Source organism: Myxocyprinus asiaticus, chromosome 17 (assembly GCF_019703515.2).
Source record: "Myxocyprinus asiaticus isolate MX2 ecotype Aquarium Trade chromosome 17, UBuf_Myxa_2, whole genome shotgun sequence".
NCBI lineage: Eukaryota > Metazoa > Chordata > Actinopteri > Cypriniformes > Catostomidae > Myxocyprinus > Myxocyprinus asiaticus.
In genome coordinates, this window is record NC_059360.1 from 22,525,628 (window position 1) to 22,550,212 (window position 24,585).

Sequence of the window (24,585 nt, forward strand, 5' to 3'; positions counted from 1 at the left end):
ATACATACATACATACACACACACACACACACACACACACACACACACACACACACACACACACACACACATATATATATATATATATATATATCACTCATTAAACATTTATTTTGTTATTATGGATCCATAAAATCCTAGATAAAACACGCACCGTTAATTCCATCACAATTCCAACAGCTACAGACTGATTGTTTTTTATTTTGTTTTATTGTAGACATGGATGGACCAACGCAACAAGTGTCATTGAATATTAAGCTCCTCCTTTCAGGTGAAATCCAATCCAATGCCCTGTCACAGGTAAAACCGGCCCCAAATTCTCAGTATATCCAAAAAATCGAGAAAAGCCAACAAAACCCGTTCTCATATACAGGCAATTCTTACGCAGCCCTCATCCCATCCTGAAAACGCTGCTCCTTACAAGAAGAAGGATCGGATTTACAGTACCAACTAGAAAGTCCAGTTCGACCAAAAGAGATGTCACAGGAGCATGACAAGTAAGTTCACCACTGTTGGTCCATATACTCTATGTTACTCTGGCATGATCCACTCTCTAACCGACACAGAAAAAGCATGCCACAATTGAAATATTGAATAGCCTAATCCATAAATTGCTGGTTGTTGTTGGTTTATTCGTTGAAACTGACGAAGCTTTTTTTTTTTTTTTTTTTTTTTTTTCCGGCTTGACTGAGAAATTCTGGAAAATAGTGACTTACCAAGACAAGCTGATTCCGCTACACAGTTGAGCTGTCTGGGAACTTCAGTTCACCTGTCATGTTCAGACCTGCTCCGGTCACAGGTGTACCTGCACCTGCTGTGCGAGTTACAAGCGCCGCACTCTATTAGGCAGACGTGCGCGTTATTTTTAATTTATTATTATTATTACTTTTGTATTATTTAATTTTTGTGCATTCATTTTCTATAACTTTCGCTGTAATAAATTTCGCGTCTGAACGGGAAAATAAAAGTTCGGGTTTTTAAACATTAAAGCATTAGCCTATTTAGGCTTTATGCGAAGGCTTCTTGTGTAGGTACGGCTTGAACCAGCATCTGTGTATTTTTGGCATGGTAAGAATTGACGACACATGCTGGCTGAAATTTTCCGATTCAATTACATGCCGTAAAAAAAAAAAAAAAAAAAGAGAAATAAAAGAAGAAGAAGAAGAAGAAATGTGAGGGTACGGTTTATTTTTTTTAATTTTTACCTCAATTAGATGGGATAGCGGAAAGAGACATGAAACGACTGTGTAGAAGATTGGGATCAGGATCGCGAAAGGACGTCGAAACGGGACTCGAACTCCAGTCACCCAGTTGCTACTGCACCTGTGTCAGAGCGCTGCCCAGTTATTTTACCACTATTAATAAAGATCAGTTTATAATTAATCAGGTTAAATTTTGAGTACCACGTTTTGTAAGAGGAACAGTGTTGATTAAAACAGTACACCTGCTTTAGGGGTTGGCAATTCCCTCTCAGGAACAGTGTTTAAGCCTTTGCTAAAATCTGATGCGACCTTTCAGTCGGTTCACCTGTAATTAAAACGACCTTGGACTACAGTATATACCCAAAATATTTGCCTGTTTGTAAATTCACGCCATGGACTCATTTCCAAGAACATCCAAACAGAACTTTGTTGATGACTGTCACCATAGCTCAAGCAACTTGAGACCCTGTATCTCTGTGAATCCTGAAGAGAAGAAGAAGAAGAAGAAGAAAAAACTATTCTTGGTTAGTGTTTGGAGTTTGGTGGATGTGGCCACAAACGCATCATTAGTAATTTTGCGCTTGGTTGCCTCTTTTGTTTTAAAAGAGGGATTGCGTGTCCACTAGGTTTTATTGTCCCAGGATAACGGATCTATCAGGTTGCAAAGCCAAAATCAAACAGGGAGAAAGTTAAAGAATGGCACAATTAGTTATCAAATTACTCGTAATCCATTTGCGTTAACCTACCTGGACGCAAAGTTTTGTCATAGCAACTCTATATGGATTTATTCCATGATTAAAGGCTGTTAGTAAACGAGTAAAGAACCAAACCATCATCATGTGCTTATCCTAAATAAAATCAGTGCTAGATTTAAACAACAAGGTATTTTGGCAAAATGATTGAACTTAAAAAACATTAGATTTAATAGAAATGTCCTTTTTATTGACTAGAAATGTAATGGCTGAGACCCCAAACAATCCAGCTCTGAAAAGAAATGTTTTTTTTTGTTTTGTTTTTTTTTGTTTTTGTTTTTTTGCAGATGCATTAAAACATCTGACTATTTTCACACTTTCTCCCTCATCCCCCATCCAAGGTTGTTTAAGATACTCTATCCTTAGTTTACTGCCAGATAATATCACACATTACATTCAGTACATTAGATACAAATATTTTCAATCTCTTTAAGCTAGCATTTGTTTAGTTAATAGATAATGGTGCATAGGATGATGACGTAATTGTGGCGAAAAGACACAGAAACCAAAACCGGTTTTCTTAACGATCTTTGCCACAGAATAGTGAAAAGTTACAAGAGCTCCTTCTGTCAAGATTGACAGCTCCTCTGACCTTTTACTGGTCGTCTTACTGGTAGAGCCAGTGAGACATGTTGTCAAACGGGAAGCTGCAGTCTGTGCCGAGATTTGTTGCTTGGGCTGGTTTAGTCATAAGATTATGAGATAAAGAAGGCATTTTCACAATGTCTCTTCTGTCAACTTTGACACCACCAATAATGCCAATACATCAGAGTGTTAATGTGCAACATACATCATTGTGTTTCTTTTGACTCTTTGTCTTTATAAATCACTCTATTGGTCCACCTTAGGCCTGAAGATTTATTTTGCTATTGTTCTTCTACTGATGGCTGTTTCTGATCTGTTTCTCGCAGTAAACGGGCATTGCTCGTGCTACAGAATGATCCGGCTTACAACCAGCGACGACCTTTCACAAGTGATGATGAGGCCTGGAAGTCATTCCTGGAGAATCCCCTCACAGCTGCCACCAAGGCCATGATGAGCATCAATGGAGATGAGGACAGTGCCGCAGCTCTGGGTTTGCTATATGACTACTATAAGGTATGAATCCAGGAAATGATCACTCATGGAAACATCCTACAGCTCCAGTTTTTATACACTCACCGACCACTTTATTAGGAACACCTGTACACCTACTTATTCATGCGATTATCTAATCAGCCAATTGTGTGGCAGCAGTGCAGTGCATAAAGTAATGCAAATATAGGTCAGGAGCTTCAGTTAATGTTCACATCAACCATCAGAATAGGGAAAAAATGTGATCTCAGTGATTTCAACCATGGGATGATTGTTGGTGCCAGACGGGCTGATTTGAGAATTTCTGTAACTGCTGATCTCCTGGGATTTTCATGACAACAGTCTCTAGGGTTTACTCAGAAAGGTGCCAAAAACAAAAAACAGCCAGTGAACGGCAGTTCTGCGGATGGAAATGCTTGTTGATAAGAGAGGTCAAAGGAAAATGGCCAGACTGGTTCGAGTTGACAGAAAGGCGACGATAACTCAGATAACCACTCTGTACAATTGTAGTGAGCAGAATAGCATCTCAGAATGCACAACACGTCGAACCTTGATGCAGATGGACTACACCAGCAGAATACCATGTTGGGAACTTTATTTGGACCATAGTGTTCCTAATAAAGTGCTAAGTGAGTGTATATTATAATGGTCACTGTTTAAAGATGTAAACCCTGAGTTTAGTTCATGAAACCCAAGCAGAACAAATTTTAGTGTAAACTGCTCATAAAACCAATCTTATGTAATCTGATGCATTTAACTGAATGTGTCAATTTACGTAAGAATGATCCATACTGCCATATAAAGCCAAAACGCAGTAACTACGCCAACACTGAAACTGAGAAAACTGGCATCAAAATGTTTTGATTGTCTAACCAAATGTGAATTATACAATTCACAATATATGAATTATATAATTATAAGTCCCTCATTACTTTCTCTAAAACTGAGCATAGTTGAGCCAAACCCATCTGTCATAGGACTGATCATAGTGTAAAAGACCCGATTTCAGTTATAACAAAATTTTGACAAAATGATAAGTTACTGCATTATGCCTTTGCAGGGCAGCATAGTCCCTTATATGTCCCTTATATTATTCTTTGACTGGGGGATGGGGGGTTTAGCTGTCTATGAAGTTTGAAATCGATATATATTTATGATAACTTGATCTGTTACAAACATCATATATTTAAGTATTACATAACTAATTAAGGATTATTTGGATGATATCTGACTTCTTATTTAGTTTAAACATTGCTGACTTGCATACTACTAACAGAATGCCATAGTTTGTCAAATATGTTCTCAGACAGATATAATGGGTCATTAGAGGTAAGGCTGATGCTATTGGATGTGGTCAGACTAACAGAGTTTGTTTGCTTTCCCCAGGTGCCACGGGAAAAGAGAACAATATCCCAGCCAAAGGCTGACATCCTGGGCTCTGATGTGGATCCCAACAAAAGGTGAAGCGCTCATCAAAGATGCTATAGTCAATGCCATTTTCCCATACTGTGAAGATGAGACCCTAATTTGCCATGATTATTCTATATGTTTGAATTGGATATAGGTAATTGAGAACATCTCTTAAAAAAGTGAATAAAGGCATGTCATTATAATTGAATCTTTTGTTCTATATTTCTACTATCTAGATCTATCTATATTCTGCCTGTATATTAATGTCATCGATTTACATTTACGGCAGGATCTTAATGGCCCCTCTCCAAGAGACGTCAATGCCAGCGGCGGAGAACCGAATCCAGGTTTTGAAAGGACTACCCCTAAATATTGTTCTTCCAGGGAACCAGCTTGCCCAGGACAAGCGAGCCCTTTTCCCCACACCAGATACCACAGTGACAGTGTCCATTGCGAATGTGCCAAACTACCCAGTGAAAACCGAGGACCCATCACACGGATTCTCCGTCACAGTCCCCAACCCTCACTGCTCAGAGCAAGACAGCCATACTGTAGTGTTTGACCGTCAGCTCACCCACAACCAGTTTAGCCCCAACACACAACCACGTACCCCAGACTCGACCTTCCCTGAGACCTTTAAGGATGGGACCTCAGAAGTGAGTTAAAGAGCTCTGTTCATCTACATACTCCAAACTTTCTCACACACATCTCTCCTGCCTCCCACCCCCAGACAATACTTTATTTACTGGTGACTCTAAAGACATCGTTGTATTCAGCCCCCTCCCTACTTTTATTTGAACATGCCAAAATAGCAGCTAGCATGTCATTATACCATTGTCTCTCTTACACAATAAATTGCTGTATTTTCCTCTGACACACAATAGCCAGGGCTTTTTTTCTCTCTCTCTCTTTCCCACTCTTATTCATGCTCCCTCTCTCTACCTTCTCCTTTTTAAACTGGAGGGAGGATTTCCTTAGAAATGCTACCACCACGAAACCTCACACACACTGGGAGCTGCATGGGAGAGCCGTTTGTTTTTTCTTTGGCTAAGCAATTAGCTTTCTCTCGCTGATTGAAAGCGCGGCGGTGTGGTGGTTTTTTTACGCTAAAGCCAGGCCCTCTATCCCCTCTTTTGTGCTCTACAGGTATTCTCGTTCCCAGGAGATCTCCAGTTACGCATGGCGTCCATCACGCAGGAGGACTACACCACTTTTGACACAGTGTCAGGGTAAGCCAGTACTGACTGTCAATAATAAAACTCCAGAGAAAAACCCTATTCCCTTCAAAGATCTCCCGGGAGTTTGCAGCAGTAGTGCAGTCTAGGGCATACGCAGGCATATGCTGAATGCCCACCTATCTTTATTAGGATTTTGCATATGCCCACCTAAAATAAGTGACGATACGTATGGCCGCAAGAACGAGTAGGCTTTTGACACTGAACTTTTCAATCTACTAATGAGATGCCGCAGCACCATTGAGTTTCACGCCAGCCTTTAACAAATACAACAAGGTGACACTTCCTTGTAATAGCAAACAGGGAAATTGTCATGTGTCATCTGATGGTTATGAAATAAAGGCATAGTTGTCATCTTTAACTCATCCTCTTGTAGTTCCAAACTGTTCTTCTATGGAACAGAAAATGAAATCTTAGGCAGAATGTTAGCTTAAGTCACCATACACTTTCATTGCATTCCATACAATTAAAGTGAATGGTGACTGAGGCTGTCATTCAGCCTAAAATCTCATTTTGTGTACAATGGAAGAAAGAAAGCCATACAGGTTTGGATCAACACGAGTGCGAGTAAATAATGACAGAATTTTCATTTTTGATTGAACTGTACCTTTAAGTCTGTATTAAAAAGTAGCCACCTTTTTGCTTGGTCAACAGAAATAATTTTGAGTACACATTAGAAGCCTCCAAGTCTCTCAGACAGAAGTCAGGTGATGGCACAATGACGTACCTCAACAAGGGCCAGTTTTATCCCATTACCCTCAGGGAAACTGACAATGGCAAACTCCTGCACGGCCCCATCTGTAAAGTCAGGGTAAGATGAATATGCATGTTTTTTTCTGTGAGCTTTGCATGTACAATGGTCCCAAAAGTTGGACACTTAAGTCACACTTATGCTGCGTTCGTGTGATATCGAAATTATCCTACTTCCCACTTCTGAAGTGGTAATTACGAATATGTCTCTTTCAAGTGCTTTGTTGTCTGAAAGAACAGGAACAGTGGCGGATTTAGGCATGGGCAACATGGGCAGTTGCCCAGGACGGCATCTTGTGGGGGGGCGGCACGAGGCACCCACACAGACACCCCCCCCCACCCCCCCCACCCCCGTCAACAACTTTGGGGGCGTATTGAAGTGGGTTTCGCCCAAGGAGCCATACAATACCACCCCCCACAACAACTTTGGGGGAGTGTTGAAGCGAGTTTCGCCCAGGGTGCCATACAAGCTAGAACCGCTACTGAACAGGAAACATGGATGACACCAGGTTCAGACATACATACTTCTTGAGGAACTTTTATATTTTGACACCATAATACATATTACTTAGCTTGCTGACGATAATGGAATTTTGATCAAATACAAGCTATTTACAACATGCATCAAATGGTTGCTGATATACATAAATGAATATGACCGAAACAGCAATCACTAACAATTAGCTGCATTTAGAAAAACTAATAAAACCTTTAATTCACTACAGAAACCGCACTCTTCTCTGCCATGTTGAAAGTTTATGCCTTCTCCCAACTTGGAAACTCAGGTATCAAAATTATCTCAGAGTTTCCCAGTCATAATTACGACTTGAGGGGTTGTTCATATTTACATTCATTCCGATAGCACGTGAAGGCAGCATTAAAGACACAAAAGTGGCATTTTAATGAAATGAAATTAAAACATTTCACTGAAGAAGTTTGTTAGGTTTTCAAAATGAAGGCAAAATGATTTGCACACTTTCTTGTCAAACATAATGGAAGATGTCTATAGTTAATGTGATTAATGCTGACTTCACATACGAGTTTCCCACTCGGAAGCTGCACATGAACGACCCCTCAAGTCGTAATTACGACCGGGAAACTCTGAGATAATTTTGATACCCCAGTTTCCAAGATGGGAGGAGTCATAAAGTTTCAACATGGCGGAGGAGAGTATAGTTTCTGTAGTGAATGACAGGTTTTATTAATTTTTCTAAAAATAGCTAATTGTTATCGCTTTCCGTTTCAGTCATATTCATTTATGTATATCAGTTACCCTTTGAGGTATGTTGTAAAGTTTTTTAACTGTGAAAATTCATCATCGTTAGCAAGCTTACTGAGTAATAGGTATTATGATGTCAAAATAAAAGTTCCTCAAAAATATGTACTGTATGAATGAACCTGGCATCGTCCATGTTTCCATTTCTTTCCGACAACAAAGCACGTGAATGCAATATACTTGTAATTACCACTTCAGAAGTGGAAAGTGGGATCATTCCGATAGCACAGGAATGCAGCATAACTACACCTGTGTTTGTCTGCTAGCACACAAGTGTGAACTGACTTCATCAAATAAAAATCACTTTGTGAACCATTGGTTAAAAGTAATTGCAAAAATGCTAAGTGAAGTTAGATCTGCGGAAGTTCTAGCTACCATATTTTGTTTTTAGATGCCACTGGGTTTGATATAACTGAAATATTACATTAAATTAATACATTTTTGTTTCCACTGTATTAAGGAGTACTTGTTTGAGAGTGTGTTTTATTAATGGGGAAAAAAAACAACATTTTATTTTTTTCAGAGTGTTGTGATGGTAGTGTTTGGAGAGGAGAAAAGCAGAGACGACCAACTCAAGCACTGGAAATACTGGCACTCAAGACAGCACACAGCCAAGCAAAGATGCATTGATATTGGTGAGGATCTCAAAAGAGTCTCTAAACAACACCCTTCATCCTTTGGGCTTTGTTTAGGTTTATTGGCAGATACATCTGAAACTCACTGACCTCAATCAATCTTTCACTTCTCTTGGCTCTTCTGGGTCTAGTGTAGTTCAGGGCGGAGAAAAGAGTTCAGATAGCAGACAGATATAAAGACAGTCCACAAACTGGACAAAGTGGGGGCTGCAGGTAGGGACAAAACAATAGGTCCAATCTGACTGAAAGACATTAGAGCCAGATATCAATGTGACCTCCACAATCAACACAACAAATGGAAGATGAGCACTGAAAAGCATGAAAGGGAACATAGCATTAAGTTGAGTTCAATAGAGGTTGACATCTGTGAAAAGACATTTATTGATATGAGGAATTTGTCACTTATCATTATTTATTCACCCTCGTGTTGTTCCAAACCTACATGACTTTATTTCTTCCGTGAAACACAATTTTTTTTTTTAGCATGAATACCTCAGTCATCATTCACTGCATTATATGGAAAAAGATTGAAGTAAATGGTGACTGAGGCTGATATTTTGCCCTCCTTTTGTGTTCCACACGAAGAGAGAAAGTCATATGGGTTTAGAACAATATGATGGTGAGTAAATGATGACAGAATTTAATTTAATTGTGAACTATCCCTTTCATAAACCGAATAAGCATACACTGAAAAAAAAAAGCTATTTTGTGGTGAAGTAAATAAAGCAGAAAAGATTAAGGATTTTCTACATTGAATAAGTTAGTTTAAGCTTGAACTTAAAAATATTGAGTAAATGCTACATTTGTACTCAATTCAAACATTAATGCTCTAGCTTATAAGTAAATATTACTTATGATTGTTTGTTATGTTTACATGTGTTATCATGTATCACCCCTAAAGTAGAATATCTTGTCATATTTATTTACTAATTTGAGTAAATTTCACAGGTTAATGAAATAACTTAATTTTACTTAACTTTTCCAAGCTGGTGTTCCCAGCATGCACCGGGTTTTAAATAATTAATAATTAACTTGCAATTAATTGCAAGTTGATTTACACAGTTATTTTTCTTTTTTCTTTTTTTTCTTTCTTTTTATTTTTTATTTTGTTGTTTTGGAAAGTCTGAAGTTCACTTATACTCGAAATTACCTGTTCATACATTTTTTTCAGCTAAAAGTTTGACTGGAAGAACAAAAAATAATGGTTAATTTTATCAAAGGGTCGTTAGATCTACAGCTCTGCCTATTCAGACAGAAAGAAAAAGTAGTGCGACTGCACACTTGGTCAAAACTGTGAATTTAAATGCACAATCCAGAAATAATAATATCCACAGAACATAGAGGGGTTGGCAACCCAGAGAAATTTAATTTTTATTCATTGTCATTTTCACGTAAATGTGGAAAAACCAACATTCTAAACATGGCATTGACAGTAAAAGTAGCACTTACTGTATAATAAGGGGAAACCCATTCAAAACACACTCTGGAACCTGCAGATTTTGACCTCTGAGACATCGGTATGGTATCCATCAAGACTGCATGATTGACTGAATTAAGAATGAAATCGCAGTTTGTCCTTAAATGGTAGCGCTTCACCGCAAAATGCTGTGTGGATTTTGTAAACAAACAGCGCTTCTCCTTCAGCATTTGAGTCAGTGATGTGTGAGCGCGGGGGGTCCTCTAGTGGCTATAGGCGGCACTTCAGCACATACTATACATAACACATTACAGTTTAAATCGTCTTGCATTGCCTTGCTGGACAGTGAAAGACGCATTTAATAGGTCCCGATTTCCTTCTCTCACACTCCATGCAAAACAAGCTGAATGCCATTATATTAGCTATGCTGATTAAAGTGGATAGGAAATGTTTTCAATTGCTATAGTTCACTCTGCTTGCTCTGTAATGTTATGTTGCTAGGGCTACAAACAGCGCATTAATATCGAACGGTGATTAAAACTGACCGGAACTACCTGTGCATTCAACGGTTTGAACAGCACGCATTCCAGCCAATCAGAATGGAGTATTCGAACAGACCGTGGTATAAATTGTATTATTATGTTTTGTGCACCAAGTGTTGATGTCTGGGTGTGCAGTTCAGAATCTTTTTTCTATCGTCATTAAAGCAAGGTGATGTTGTTTAATAGACTACATAGTATGCATTAAGCGTCCCTGTGTGTTATGTGGTACATGATTAAATATGTTAAAAAAGCATTGAAATTCTAGTACACTTTTAGAAGCACGGCTTATTTCAGTGCTATTGTTTGAGTAAAATGTACAAAGAGTAAATAAAATTTACTTAAAAAGTATTGTGAAGTAAACTTTACTAGAGAATTTCTAATTAAAGCCACCAAGTATTGTGTGTAGCCTTTACTTGAAAATAGGGTCAGTTAAATTTACTTGCAATTTATGCTTGGAAATTTATTTCTAGGTTTTTTTTTAAGTGAACCTCACTCCAAATGTTTTTCAGTGTAGTATTTGGAACTAAAGCTTTTTTATGTGTAAAAAAATAAATGAAATAAATAATTTTAGCTTTCATACTTTTATCTAAAAAGCTCATTAACATTCAATTATAGTGTAAAATTGTCAGTACTCCCCTGTTTTTTTTGCCTGTAACTGAGACTATAAATTATGGTACAACCAAAGGCATTACACCCCTCTCCATTTATATGTTCTTTTGCTAAATTAACATCAAGTTATCCACTTGTTCTGTCTATACTCTCTTGTCTCCCACAGCGGACTACAAAGAAAGTTTCAACACCATCAGTAATATTGAGGAGATTTCATATAATGCCATTTCTTTCACGTGGGACATCAGTGAAGAAGCAAAGGTAAAATACTTTGAAACACGTTATTTTCACTTGGTTCAGAGGAAGATATTTGATATACAATATAATGAAATATATACTTTTTCGGAGTGACTATTTGCACTAGGTGTAAATAGCACCTGCCACACAGCGGGGCTACTTACACTCCAATAGTTTAATGGAAACACTGAAATTAAAGTCAAACTGCACCCCCAAGTGTCATTGCAATAGTGTAGTGTGAAAAAATGGTGTGTGTGATTTTTTTATCAAGTGGACGTCCTGGGCTCGATTCCCCCCTTTGTCCCACTTTTTTCCCATCTTGTCTCCTGTCTGCACTTTTAATATTTCCTTTAATACTACTTAAAATAATAAATACAAATTTATATAAAGGTTTTTTTTTTTTTGTTATTTTTTTTTGTTTGTTTTTTGTTTTTTGGACATTGTGGGGAGTTGAGAGAAAGGTTTGATGCAAGTAAAATTAACCATGCTTTTACTATTGTAATATGCTTTTTAACCATATTTTTAATGCAATTAACTATGCGTTACTACAGTAATATGGTGTTAATATAATAACCATGTTTAATTTTGTGGTTTACTATAATTTTACTACAAAATACCATGGTGATGCTATGGTTACTGTAGTAAAACCATGGTTATTTTTTATAAGGTAAGGTGAGGGTTACGTTTAGGGGTAGAGGTTCGTGTAGAGTGTCTATGGGACTCTAAATAAACACAATAAACACAATGCAGTGATACAGTATGTTAGTATTTAATTAGGAGTGCAAATAGCTTCGAACACTATTTGCTTTCAGTGCAAAGAATATGCTTTTTATTGCTATTTATACTTAGTGCAAATAGCCGGTGCCATGCTTTTTACTGTTTATTAATATTGTTCTTACTTTTGATTGGTCTCTTCTGGAGTTTAGAACAATAATTGGCTTTGCATTCAAAAAGTTTAAGGTGTCTTAAAGGATTTCAAGTGAATAATAGCAAAAAGGGTAGTTTTCTTGTAAAGTTGTTTTGTTTTCTGTTGAATTTCTTGGTATGTAGTTGAGTATGTATTAGTTGGTACGTAGATAAAGGATTTTAAAATAGTCATGACCTCAAATACAACAGAGGTGGAGATTTACACTCAAAATAGAGCCAAAACTGAACACTTTACACAAACAAAAGGGTGTTGTTATTCAAGCAACACAAAGTGTGCTGTTTCTCTAGGAATATAAGGTGTCGTTCAGACAGAATAATTTGGAGGAAGTGTGACACAGGAAATGTCCAAGATTATTTTTGTTTAGTCGGGTTGCTCGAGATGGTCATTGGTGTTTTTTCGACATTAATCAATTTGCTTTCAGCTCTGAGTCTTTAGATGAAGATGTTGGATTTATATTTCTGAATCACTGACACACATGAGCAGAGTTTGAAGTGTACGTGTTTAGTTTTGAGGATTTGTTCTCAACTCATTACACCTGTCAGTTCTATTGTGTACTAAATTGATGCATTTATGGGGAGGCGTTTGGGTGAGACACACCCAACAAAGGCGTTAAGAATGAGGAAACACAGTTGGGGGAGCAGAAAGCGCCTGACACTGACAGGTAATGGTAATCCCATTTGAGGAGACTGGTCGGGTTAAACTCGTCACAAGTTGGCAAACAGATTCTGCCTCTCACTGGTCATTTGTTTTTAGGTAAGAATCATTGCCTTAACAGTCGTATGTATTGATGCAATTAATTAATTAATTAATTATCGGTGCGGCTATTGCTCCCAAATATTCTAGTGCAGGGGTTTTCAAAGTCAAATACAGTGAGCTTCCCTTGTGACACAACGTACACGATGGAAAAAGAACATAATAATGAAATTCCAATACCAGTCCATCTCAGTCAAACCAGTCAGAAGATCTGTAACAGAGTGGAGGAGTGTGTGTGTGTGTGTGTGTGTGTGTGTGTGTGTGTGGGCGGGTTTGGGTGGTTTACGATGACATTTTTTTTAGTTACAAACTGGTAATTACAAGGGTATTATGCTATAAATGTGGTTTATGGGGACATTTCTAGTGTCCCCATAATTCAAATCACTTAAAAAACATACTAAACAATGTTTTTTTTTAAATGTAAAAATGCAGAAAGTTTTTTGTGAGGGTTAGGTTTAGGGTTAGGGGATAGAATCTATAGTTCGTACAGTATAAAAATCATTATGTCTATGGAGAGTCCTCATAATGATAGCAGCACCAACGTGTGTGTGTGTGTGTGTGTGTGTGTGTGTGTGTGTGTGTGTGTGTGTGTGTGTGTGTGTGCGCGGGCAAAGGACTACTGAATAGAGACTCTTCTTGAATGTCCATATTTTTCACATACCTCACATATGTTAACAGCTGTGCACTGCTGGCCACATCAGTGGATTAGTCGATCTGGAGTGCAAAAAATGGGCTGTGCCTGATGCTGTCTAACACTTGCTCCTTCGCATCCAGTGTCATGTCAGAGATGCGCCAACCCACTGTGTTGTCAGATAGTGGAATAGAATCAAGCTTAGAAGCCGCTGCCTCTCCTACATAAAAGGAACACATACAGTATCTTTGGCTGCTGCAGAATCAATATCTCTCCAATGTTATGTGCCTTGTCCGCCTTGGCAATATGCAGCGCAATGTGATATGAAGCTTCAGTGGCCTTTACATTTAATTTGACAAATTCTCCAAAGCTTTTTTCTGACCTTGAAAGTCTTGAAGTTTTCTTTGGAAAAACTCAGGAGGTTTTCCCACTACCTCAGCATGCTTGGCGTCAAGGTGTCTGCGGAGTTTAACAGGTCACATGCTGTCATTAGCTAAAATCTCATGACAAACGACACATAAATGTCGTGGTGCATCAACTGATCCTGTCCATGTAAATCCTAAACCTATATACTGCTCATCATATCATTGTCTTTTGGGTTTGACCCCTGAAACTGAAGGATTCGAATTTGGTGGTCTTAGAAACCGCTCCATTGTAATTACAGACTAAAACGTCACATCTGCTTTATTGGCGGGCTTGACAAATATCAGAGAATCTTCACAAAGATTATTGATAAAAAATAAAATAAATATTTTTTTCCTATTATTTTCAGAACTGTTTAAATATATTTTTTTTAGTATAATATAATAGTTAAACTCAATACATATATAAATATACTTATTAATTATTTAATACTTTTTTTTTGACCACTCTCCATGCCTTCCCTGACGTTAGGGATGGGCAATACCACTTATTTTCTTTTAGATCTGATACCAAGTACTTTTAGGCCAATATCGCCTATATCGATATCAATACCAAAACCTCTATTAAATTTAATTTTTATGAATTCTTGGATAAAATGAGTAACATTATTACTTCAGTTTATATATATATATACATATATCTATATGGGCCTAACCAGAAAATTATTAGGCTGCTTTGTTTACCCTTTAAAAATTAGTTAGTATAAACCACATATAAAACCTCAAAATTAACCATAGATATTATTATATGGTTACTAAAACCAAGTTACCATATGGATACTACAGTAATGCTGTAGTAAAACCATGGTTAATTGTATCAAAACCTTGGTTACTGCCAAAAAGAAGAAAAAAAACATGGTTACTACAGTCGTGGTTAATAGTCATGGTGAATACAACATCACTACAGTAAATCCATGATATGTTTTCATAAGGGTATCAATTATTAACAAGGACTAAAGATCATTATCAATGTTTTTTTTTTTTTTTATCCCCTTTTTCTCCCAATTTGGAATGCCCAATTCCCACTACTTAGCAGGTCCTCGTGGTGGTGCAGTTACTCACCTCAATCCGGGTGGCGGAGGACAAGTCTCAGTTGTCTCCGCTTCTGAGACAGTCAATCTGCGCATCTTATCACGTGGCTTGTTGTGCATGACACCGCAGAGACTCAGCGTGTGGAGGCTCATGCTACTCTCCGCGATCCGCGCACAACTTGCCACGTGCCCCACTGAGAGCGAGAACCACTAATCGCGACCACGAGGAGGTTACCCCCATGTGACTCTACCCTCCCTAGCAACCGGGCCAATTTGGTTGCTTAGAGACCTGGCTGGAGTCACTCAGCACACCCTGGATTCTAACTCGCGACTTCAGAGGTGGTAGTCAGCGTCAATACTCGCTGAGATACCCAGGCCCCATAATATCAATGTTTTAACAACTCTGAATTTAAATAAACCTGTAAAAATTGTCAAACAAGCCCATTATATACATGCCATGTCTATGTTTGTCATTACTTAGTGTGAATAACTCCAGATGCTGTTTTTCTGTCATTACCTCAGGAAAGCACTGCTCCCTATTTGAACGAGCGCTGTGACTGAAAGGGTGAGCGCTGTCTGACTGCTTGTGTATTTTAGTATTTCTGTGCGTCAAGATGAGCGGAAGAAAACATTGTTCTGGTGCCAATTTTTATGTGAGGATCGATATTCTTGATACCACATCAGTATTGGAAGTGTCGATACTTTATTATTGATCCGCCCATCCCTACCTGACATGCTCTAGTGCCCCCCTGGAGAGGCACGCCCCACACTTTGAAAACCCCTGGTCTAGTGGAAATATTGAAATATACGACAAACTACATTTTGAGCATTGATGGTGTGGGGTGTAACGCCAGTACAATTGTGCCTTTTTGTGCAGGCGACCAGAGTTCGAATCCGCCTTCATCGCTCTCTTTTTCATATTCTGTTTCCTGTCTCCACTCTTTATATTTTCTTTAATACTACTTATCATAATAACTAAAAATGAATACAAATGTAGTTTTACTATAGTAATATTGTAGTAACCATGTTTTTTGGCTGAAATCATAGATTTGATGCAATTAACCATGGTGTTATTACAGTAATATGGTGTTAATATAGTAACCATGTTTTATTTTGTGGTTACCATGATTTTACTAGAAAATACCATGGAGATACTATGGCTATGGCTGTAAAACCATGGTTAATTTTTAAAGGAAGGTTAGGGTAAGGTTTAGGATTAAGGGTTGGTGTGGTGTGTCTGTGGGACCGTAACCAATAAACACAATAAACACGCTCAAGTAATACCCCTATACTGAATGTTGGGGTGCAAATAGTATATCTGCCACATCTACCTTTAAGTTCCCCTATTAGTCCCATTAAAGTAAACAATCCAGAGTGTTTAATGGATAAAATTATATTTTTGCAGACCACTGTTGTCCTAAAACCAGGATGCAGATCATAAGATAGGCCCAGCGCTGTAGGATACTCATCCGTGTGCACAGTCTACGGTGTGCTGTTTGTTTGCAATATGTGTGGGTGTGGTTATGAGTATACAAAAGAGAGAAAGAATATCAGAGAAAGAGAAAAGGACAACAAGATCCTTGGAGGTTGGAAAAAGCACCCCTTTTGCGCTCCCTAGTGGATACTTTGAGTAGTTACAGTTCTTGAGGGACAGCTTGTGCAAGTATTTAAAAATCTGTCTGTAATGCTTATTCTTATTTTGCATGAGGCCTTATGTATATATATATATATATATATATAAAACTATGACCTTTATATATATTTAATCCCTGTCTTGGATGATCAGGTCTGGTATAAAAATTTTTTTTAACAATTGTAAATTAAGTTATGATAATACATTTGTTGGAGTTGAACAAATAGATGAAGAGCTGCAAGCATGTTTTGACTTTTTGGGAAATAGTATTATACTTAATTACAATCTCCAAATCATGCAACAAAGAGTCCCTATACATTTCTGTGCTGTGATTATATCCTATAGCCAAAAGGGGGCGACACACAATACAGTAAATTATACTACTATCACAGTCCTCCCACATAAAAACAGCAACCCTTTATTTTACTTGTTTCATCCTCTGAATTTGCACCACACATTTCATGAGTCTTAAAGGGATAGTTAACCCAAAAATGGAAATTTTCTCATCACTTACTCACCTTCATGCCATCCCAGATGTTTATGACATTCTTCTGCTGAACACAAACTTTCAGCTCTGTTGGTCCTTCTAATGCAAGTGAATGGTGGCCAGAAATTTGAAGGTCCAAAAAGCAGTTAAAAGCAGCATGAAAGTAATCTGTAATATTCCAGTGGTAAAATTCATGTCTTCAGAAGCAATGTGATAGGTGTGGGTGAGAAACAGATAAATATTTTATTCCTTTTTTACTATAAATCTCCATTTTCACTTACATATGTGAAAGTGAAACTAGACAGGCACCACATGTGACTTTCAGATGTGAAAGTGACAATGTAGATTTACAGTTTAAAAAGACTTAAAAATTGATCTGTTTCTCACCCAGACTTATTATATCTCTCCAGAAGACATGGATTTAACCACTTTAGTCTTATGGATTACTTTTATGCTGCTTTTTGTACCTTCAGATTTCTGGCCACCATTCAGTTGCATTGTATGGATATACAGAGCTGAAATATTCTTCTAAAAATCTGCTCATACACATACAGTTGAAGGCAGAAATTTACATACACTTATGTTGAAGTCATTAAAACTGATTTTTAACCACTCCACAGTTTTTATATTAGCAAACTATAGTTTTGGCAAGTTGTTTAGGACATCTACTTTATGCATGACACGAGTAATTTTTCCAACAATTGTTTACAGACAGATTGTTTCACTTTTAATTGACTTTATTACAATTCCAGTGTGTCAGAAGTTTACATACACTAAGTTAACTGTGCCTTTAAGCAGCTTGAAAAATTCCAGAAAATGATGTCAAGCCTTTAGGCAATTAGCCAATTAGCTTTTGATAGGCTAATTGTTGTCAACTGGAGGTGTACCTGTGGATGTATTTTAAGGCCTACCTTCAAACTCAGTGCCTCTTTGCTTGACATCATGGGAAAATCAAAAGAAATCAGCCAAGAACTCAGAAAAAAAATTGTGGACATCCACAAGTCTGGTTCATCCTTGGGAGCGATTTCCAAATGCCTGAAGGTTCTATGTTCATCTGTACAAACAATAGTATGCAAGTATAAACACCATGGGACCACACAGCCATCATACCGCTCATGAAGGAGACATTCTGTCTCCTATAAATGAACGTAGTTTGGTGCAAAAAGTGCAAATCAATTCCAGAACAACAGCAAATGACCTTGTGAAGATGCTGGAGGAAACAGGTAGACAAGTATCTATATCTACAGTAAAATGAGTCCTATATTGCCAATGCTCCAAAACCACCTTAAAAAAGCCAGACTACAGTTTGCAAGTGCACATGGGGACAAAGATCTTACTTTTTAGAGAATTATCCTCTGGTCTGATGAAACAAAAATGTTATTGTTTGGCTATAATGACCATCATTATGTTTGGAGGAAAAAGGGTGAGGCTTCCAAGCCGAAGAACACCATCCCAACCGTGAAGCATGGGGGTGGCAGCATCATGTTGTGGGAGTGCTTTGCTGCAGGAGGGACTGGTGCAATTCACAAAATAGATGGCATCATGAGGAAGGAAAATTATGTGGATATATTGAAGCAACATCTCAAGACATCAGCCAGGAAGTTAAAGCTCGTCACAAATGGGTCTTCCAAATGGACAATGACCCCAAGCATACCTCCAAAGTTGTGGCAAAATGGCTTAAGGAAAATAAAGTCAAGGTACTGGAGTAGCCATCACAAAGCCCTGACCTCATTCAGATAGAAAATTTGTGGGCAGAATTGAAAAAGCATGTGCAAGCAATGAGGCCTACAAATCTGACTCAGTTACACCAGTTCTGTCTGGAGGAATGGGCCAAAATTCCAGCATCTTATTGTGAGAAGCTTGTGGAAGGCTACCCAAAAAGTTTGACCCAAGTTAAACAATTTAAAGGCAAATTTACCAAATACTAACAAAGTGAATGTAAACTTCTGACTGACTGAGAATGTGATGAAAGAAATAAAAGCTGAAATATATCATTCTCTCTACTATTATTCTGACATTTCACATTCTTAAAATAAAGTAGTGATCCTAACTGACCTAAGACAGGGAATGTTTTCTATGATTAAATGTGAGGAATTTTGAAAACTGAGTTTAAATGTATTTGGCTAAGGTGTATGTAAACTTCTGACTTCAACTGTATATACACATACACAAAATCATACACATAGTCCCGCGCCAAACTCACATTATTGGTCGAGACAGTGTTACTGTGTTGCGCTGGACGATCAGCACAAACAAACAGAGGAATGTTTTGATGGTGCCACAGTGTTACACTTTTAGATGAAATCAGCCAACAAGTTTTATTAATAGTTGAAGCTGCTTATTAAGCTGGAATAGGAGAAAAAAAAATGTATTCACACAGATGCATTAAATTGTAACTGAATGAAGTATTGACAGCACGACATTAATTCATCCCTCTCTTCCATTTCCAGATCTTCATCTCAGTGAATTGTCTGAGCACTGACTTCTCCTCTCAGAAGGGAGTGAAGGGCCTGCCGCTCAACCTGCAGATTGACACCTACAGCTACAACAACCGCAGTAATAAACCCATACACCGCGCTTACTGCCAGATCAAGGTCTTTTGTGACAAGGGTGCAGAACGCAAGATCCGCGATGAGGAGAGGAAACAATCCCGCAGGAAGGGCAAGTGTCCCGATGTCAACCCTCCTTTGGGAAACTGTAAGCACTGCTTCTATAACATTAAGATGTTGACAGAGACTATTTGATTCTCATTCTATCCTTTTCAAATTTCTCCTCAGTTGGTGTGGATATGAAGGTGCCCCTTCTGCACAAACGCAGTGACATCACAGTCTTTAAGACAATGACTGACTTTGAGACGCAACCTGTCCTCTTCATTCCCGACATCCACTTCTCTACCTTCCAACGTCATGTGAGTACCAGTTCAAAGTTCAAACCTTGTGTGAAAACATTTGTGTAGGGCAAAATATGCACATTTATAGTAAATATCAGACCACATAGATATTTTTTTAATCTCTTGGAAACAATTGGTGGCTAATAAGCTAATAATGCTCTACAGAATGGAAATTTCTAAAGCGAGTATGGTATTTGAGTCTTTTTTTTACATTGTCTTTAACAAACAGAAGAAGGCTTTTGGTCAAAACTTTTGTATTTATTCCCCTGCTGCAAAACAATAAAAACTATTTTCTATAGAGACATTTTTAGAGTGCAGACCTTCTCTTCTATTTACTGGGAGAGTGTGGTGGCTACGATTGTTACATTATATCTTTGTCAGACTTATGAAACTCAGGTCCACTGTGCTCTGCAAGTGAACATCTTATATATCCTGCAGTAGACACGTAGCTTATACAGTGTGTGTAGTACAACCTTGCGCCTGAGTACAGGTGATAAGATAAGAAAATGTAGTATGATAATGTGCATGTCTTTTTGCAAGGGATTTGACAACGGCCTTCGATAAAGTTTCCCTCTATTTATTTTCGTGTTTAATAGACACTATTTATGCAAAGCAACACTGATTGTACAGCAACTTGCATGGCTTTTTCCCCCAACAGGAGAGTGAGGTTGAGTGCTATTTAGGGCACAACGATGATAGTGCAGAATTGTGACCTCAGTTACTCTCCAGCTCCTGAATTACTCCTTCCCGGGATTGAATCCTTTCCATTAGTGGCCCAGAATCTAATCTGTTAGATTTAGCCCAGACCTTGTTGAACCTCTAGTAAGAGGTAATCTTATCAAACTTGGCAAATGATTATATATGGATTATAGGAATAAATGGTCTGGTCATTTTCAGTTAATAATTCTAGATGAATTCAGTTATGGCTTGAATCAATCAATAAATCAATAATTTGAATTCAATGTATTTGAGTGATTTGTCCTTGCTTTTTAACAATTCTATTATGATTTGTTAAAGAGATAGTTCACCCAAAAATGAAAATTCTCACATCATTTTCTCACCCTCATGCCATCCCAGATGAGTATAACTCATTTTTTAATATTCTTCTCAGGACACAAACAAAGATTTTTAGAAAAATATCTCAGCTCTGTAGGTCCATACAATGCAAGTGAATGGTGGACAGAAACTTGAAGGTCCAAAAAGCACATAAAGGCAGCATAAAAGTAATCCTTATGCCTCCAGTGGTTATATCCATGTATTCAGAAGCGATATGATGTGTGGGTGGAAAATTATCACTATTTAAGTCCTTTTTTACTATAAATTCTCCTCCTTGTCCAGTAGGTGGCAATATGCATAAGAATGTGAATAGCCAAAAAACAAAAAAAGAAGAATGTGAAAGAGAAAGTGGAGATTTATAATAAAAAGGGACTTAAATATTTATCTGTTTCTCACCCACACCTATCATATCATTTCTGAAGACATGGATTTAACCACTGGAGTCGTATGGATTACTTTTATGCTGCCTTTATATGCCTTTATATGCTTCAAAGTTCTGGCTACCTTTCACTTGCATTGTATGTACCTACAGAGTTGAAATATTCTTCTAAAAATCTTTGATTGTGTTCAGCAGATGAAAGAAAGTCATACACATCTGGGATGATTTGAGGGTGAGTAAATAATGAGAGAATTTTCATTTTGGGGTGAACGATCCCTTTAAGGTTAAGATTTGTAAAGTTTTAGCTTAATTTCTAGAAGTAAAAAAAAATGAATAAATAAATAAAATTTGACTTTGATGGCACTATGAAGAAACCTCTCATTGTAATCTCTTCAGTTCTCTATCACCATCCATATATGAATGGCTTGCCATAACAACATATTGACATCGTAGTTGTTCTATATCACATATGTGAGTAACTGAGAAATGTGAGACTAACTTCATAGAAACAGCAGATTGTCGTTGGGTCAAGGTGACCAGAATGATGTGGTTTGCCAGGAATACAGTGATTTCTTACTGTTATGAAATCCGGCATTTATGGCATGGGTTAGGCTGTTATCAGATAGTACACTGAGGGTTCTTGGCAAGGTATCACACTCTAAGCCCATACATGTTTTTTTTTTTTTTTTTTTTTTTTTTTGATGAGTCAAAACATGCATAATTTGTCCTGCCTTTAAGTTAATAACTGACATAAACATCAGTGGTACCTGTCTGACTTTAACTTTAAGGCTCTAAAACCTTGGAGTTCTATTAAATCAGTAAAACTTCTAGGTAGAAGCCTTCTTTTAACTTCACCCTGCACTTTAGTTCACACACCTGTTCACCTATTGGCTGAAATCACATGACCCTCCGTTCTTTAGGAAAGCAAATGTTAAACACTCTCCTTAAACATAACCTGTGATCATCAGTTGTGTGGCATTGAAACCCAGAGTATGTCTAAAAATAAGCTTCTGGCTATTTACTCTCCACTAAATTCACAAAAAAAGAACAAAAATGTGAACTTTGGCTTACTGCTCCAGTGTCATACAAATGGGTTCAGTTCAGTTCACTGCGAGCGTGTTAATGTGCTTTTTCTGTGAATGCACTTATCTGCTCATGCACTGCATCAGTGTTGATTCAAATGTTCTTCTAATTTTGTTCTGAATGGTCTGCTTTATTCTATGGGGGTCTGATGGTTTTTGTACTGAGTATACATTTAAATATAAATGCAATATATGCTTTTTTTTATTATCATAATCATCAAAAATCATAGATTTCATCACTCAGAAATATTCACAGAAATCCCTGTGTGGCATTTTGCACGCTAAAATGTTTTAAGAAAAATATATGGTAAATATAATATAGTGTAGTAAAATAATATTAAATTTTAAACGTTTTTAAAATATAAATGTATATATTGCTGTTTATTACTATGCATTGTTATATTGGTGCATATAAATAAAAGTGATTAAATATTATTGTTCTTTGTGTTTATTTAGTAAAATGGTACAATTTGTATTTTTTTAGACATTTTCATATATATATAATATTTTCAAAAGGCTGAAAGAAATATGATTTAGCTATACCAATGATCATATGTTTTAGCTGATATACTGTAAATCTGAAGCTATATAACAATGTTAGTTGTGTCCATACTGAAGCAGAACAAAGACACTTGAGTTTAAACATGTTAATGTGTGTTAATTCTTTAACCCTAAAAAGCCCTTATAATGAAATATTGCCACCATTTGTTAAAATGTGTCTAGAATATTTGCTAATGTTTTTTTCTCCCCCTCATTACAGCCTTTCTCTCCTGAGGACTCTGAGGAGGGGTAAGACCTTTCTGTCTCTTGCCTACTTTTAGCCCATTTGTGTTAATATTGTAATTCTTGTTCAAGAGTGGAGGGGTGGGATTAAAAATGTGCATTATTAGAGCAAAACCGCCTGTACAGAATTTTCAGAAAATGTTCAGGTGCTGTTTGGGTCATGGGTGATGAATGATGTACTGTTTAGCACCTCTTTTCTGTAGGGATAACCTATAGAAAGAGCGGGTTTCTCAGAACTACACTCATTATTACATCTCTTTTTCATATCTACAGCTCTGGGATGAAGAGATTAACTTATTCCGAGGAGGAGTTTGGATCACCTCCTAATAAACTTGCAAGGATGGATGAGCCAAAAAGAGGTGTGTTTTAACTGAAACTGGGTTGTAACACCCTGGCCTGGGTGGGACAGGATTTTGTGTGTGTGTGTGTGTGTGTGTGTGTGTGTGTGTTTTGGCACAATCGTATCATTGTTGTTATGGTGCAATGCCACTTGATTGCTTTCAAATAAAAACTCACAAAAACATGCAAATTTAAAACACACACAAAACATTGTGTGGTCTCAAATGGGTTCTAGTTGGATCTAGTTGGCTGGATTATGGACAGGGCCAGTAGGGCCAATGCCCTGGGGCCTCAGACAGCCAGGGGCCTCCAAAGCCTCAAACCACGCAGCCAGAGACTACCAAAGGAAGTTGAGAACCAGGGCACTCGGCACATACACTGCAAGCTGACCAGGGCCCATGGGCATATACAGTGCGAGCTAGCCCCTAGGGCCCCCGGGCATTCGAATTTTACAATTTCAAATTAAAAAAGCAAAAACCCATGTTTAAAAAATATCCCATGTTTAAAATTCCAAATAAATTGCAATTGTCGCTTGACATATAAAGGCACTGATACAACCTCTGCAAAATTTTCCTCATTCTTCACTTAAAGCTAGAAAGAATGATGAAATAGCTGAGAAACGGTATACTGTTTGCGAAAACATTCAGACAATGCCCAATCTGCTGACATTACATCTGAAGTATGTAATTTCTGAGACACTAGCGCCACCGAACGCATTTGCAAAAATAAATAAATGCTTTCAAAGCAGCTTTCTGAATATGCCCCTCGCCTGCAGTCAGATAGTCCCACAAATACCCTCAAAACAAACAAATGAATGTTTATAGCGTCACAGAGACAATGTTTAGAGTTTTCAAGAAATGTAACCTATGAATGGCTTACTTATAGTTGTCTCTGCATATTAAGATGGGATAGAAGAAAGCACTGAAAAAGTTCAGCTTTAAAATGTGACTTGTTTTTTATCAATGACTACATGCTTCATTCTATGAATAGAATCCACATGATGTCAGTAAAAGTAGTTGTATTAACCACTCG

The 24,585-nt window shown here is 37.5% G+C and overlaps 1 protein-coding gene across 4 annotated transcripts in view; it reads left to right on the top strand.

Annotated features, from left to right (window-relative positions):
• LOC127455604 (grainyhead-like protein 1 homolog) overlaps positions 1-24,585 on the top strand; it is a 32,805-nt gene that overhangs the window by 3,085 nt on the left and 5,135 nt on the right. The window contains exons 2-14 of one of the 4 annotated variants that reach the window (XM_051723644.1): positions 218-300; positions 374-497; positions 2,866-3,052; positions 4,415-4,488; positions 4,728-5,094; positions 5,585-5,667; positions 6,328-6,484; positions 8,223-8,334; positions 11,069-11,163; positions 19,475-19,721; positions 19,802-19,932; positions 23,192-23,220; positions 23,488-23,573. In XM_051723644.1, the coding sequence (XP_051579604.1) occupies positions 478-497; positions 2,866-3,052; positions 4,415-4,488; positions 4,728-5,094; positions 5,585-5,667; positions 6,328-6,484; positions 8,223-8,334; positions 11,069-11,163; positions 19,475-19,721; positions 19,802-19,932; positions 23,192-23,220; positions 23,488-23,573 (1,588 nt within the window). In that variant the 5' untranslated portion in view covers positions 218-300; positions 374-477. Of the gene's footprint in view, positions 1-217; positions 301-337; positions 498-546; positions 1,727-2,865; positions 3,053-4,414; positions 4,489-4,727; positions 5,095-5,584; positions 5,668-6,327; positions 6,485-8,222; positions 8,335-11,068; positions 11,164-19,474; positions 19,722-19,801; positions 19,933-23,191; positions 23,221-23,487; positions 23,574-24,585 lie in introns of those variants that run through there. The other 3 variants (XM_051723643.1, XM_051723645.1, XM_051723646.1) reach the window with 3 other exon arrangements.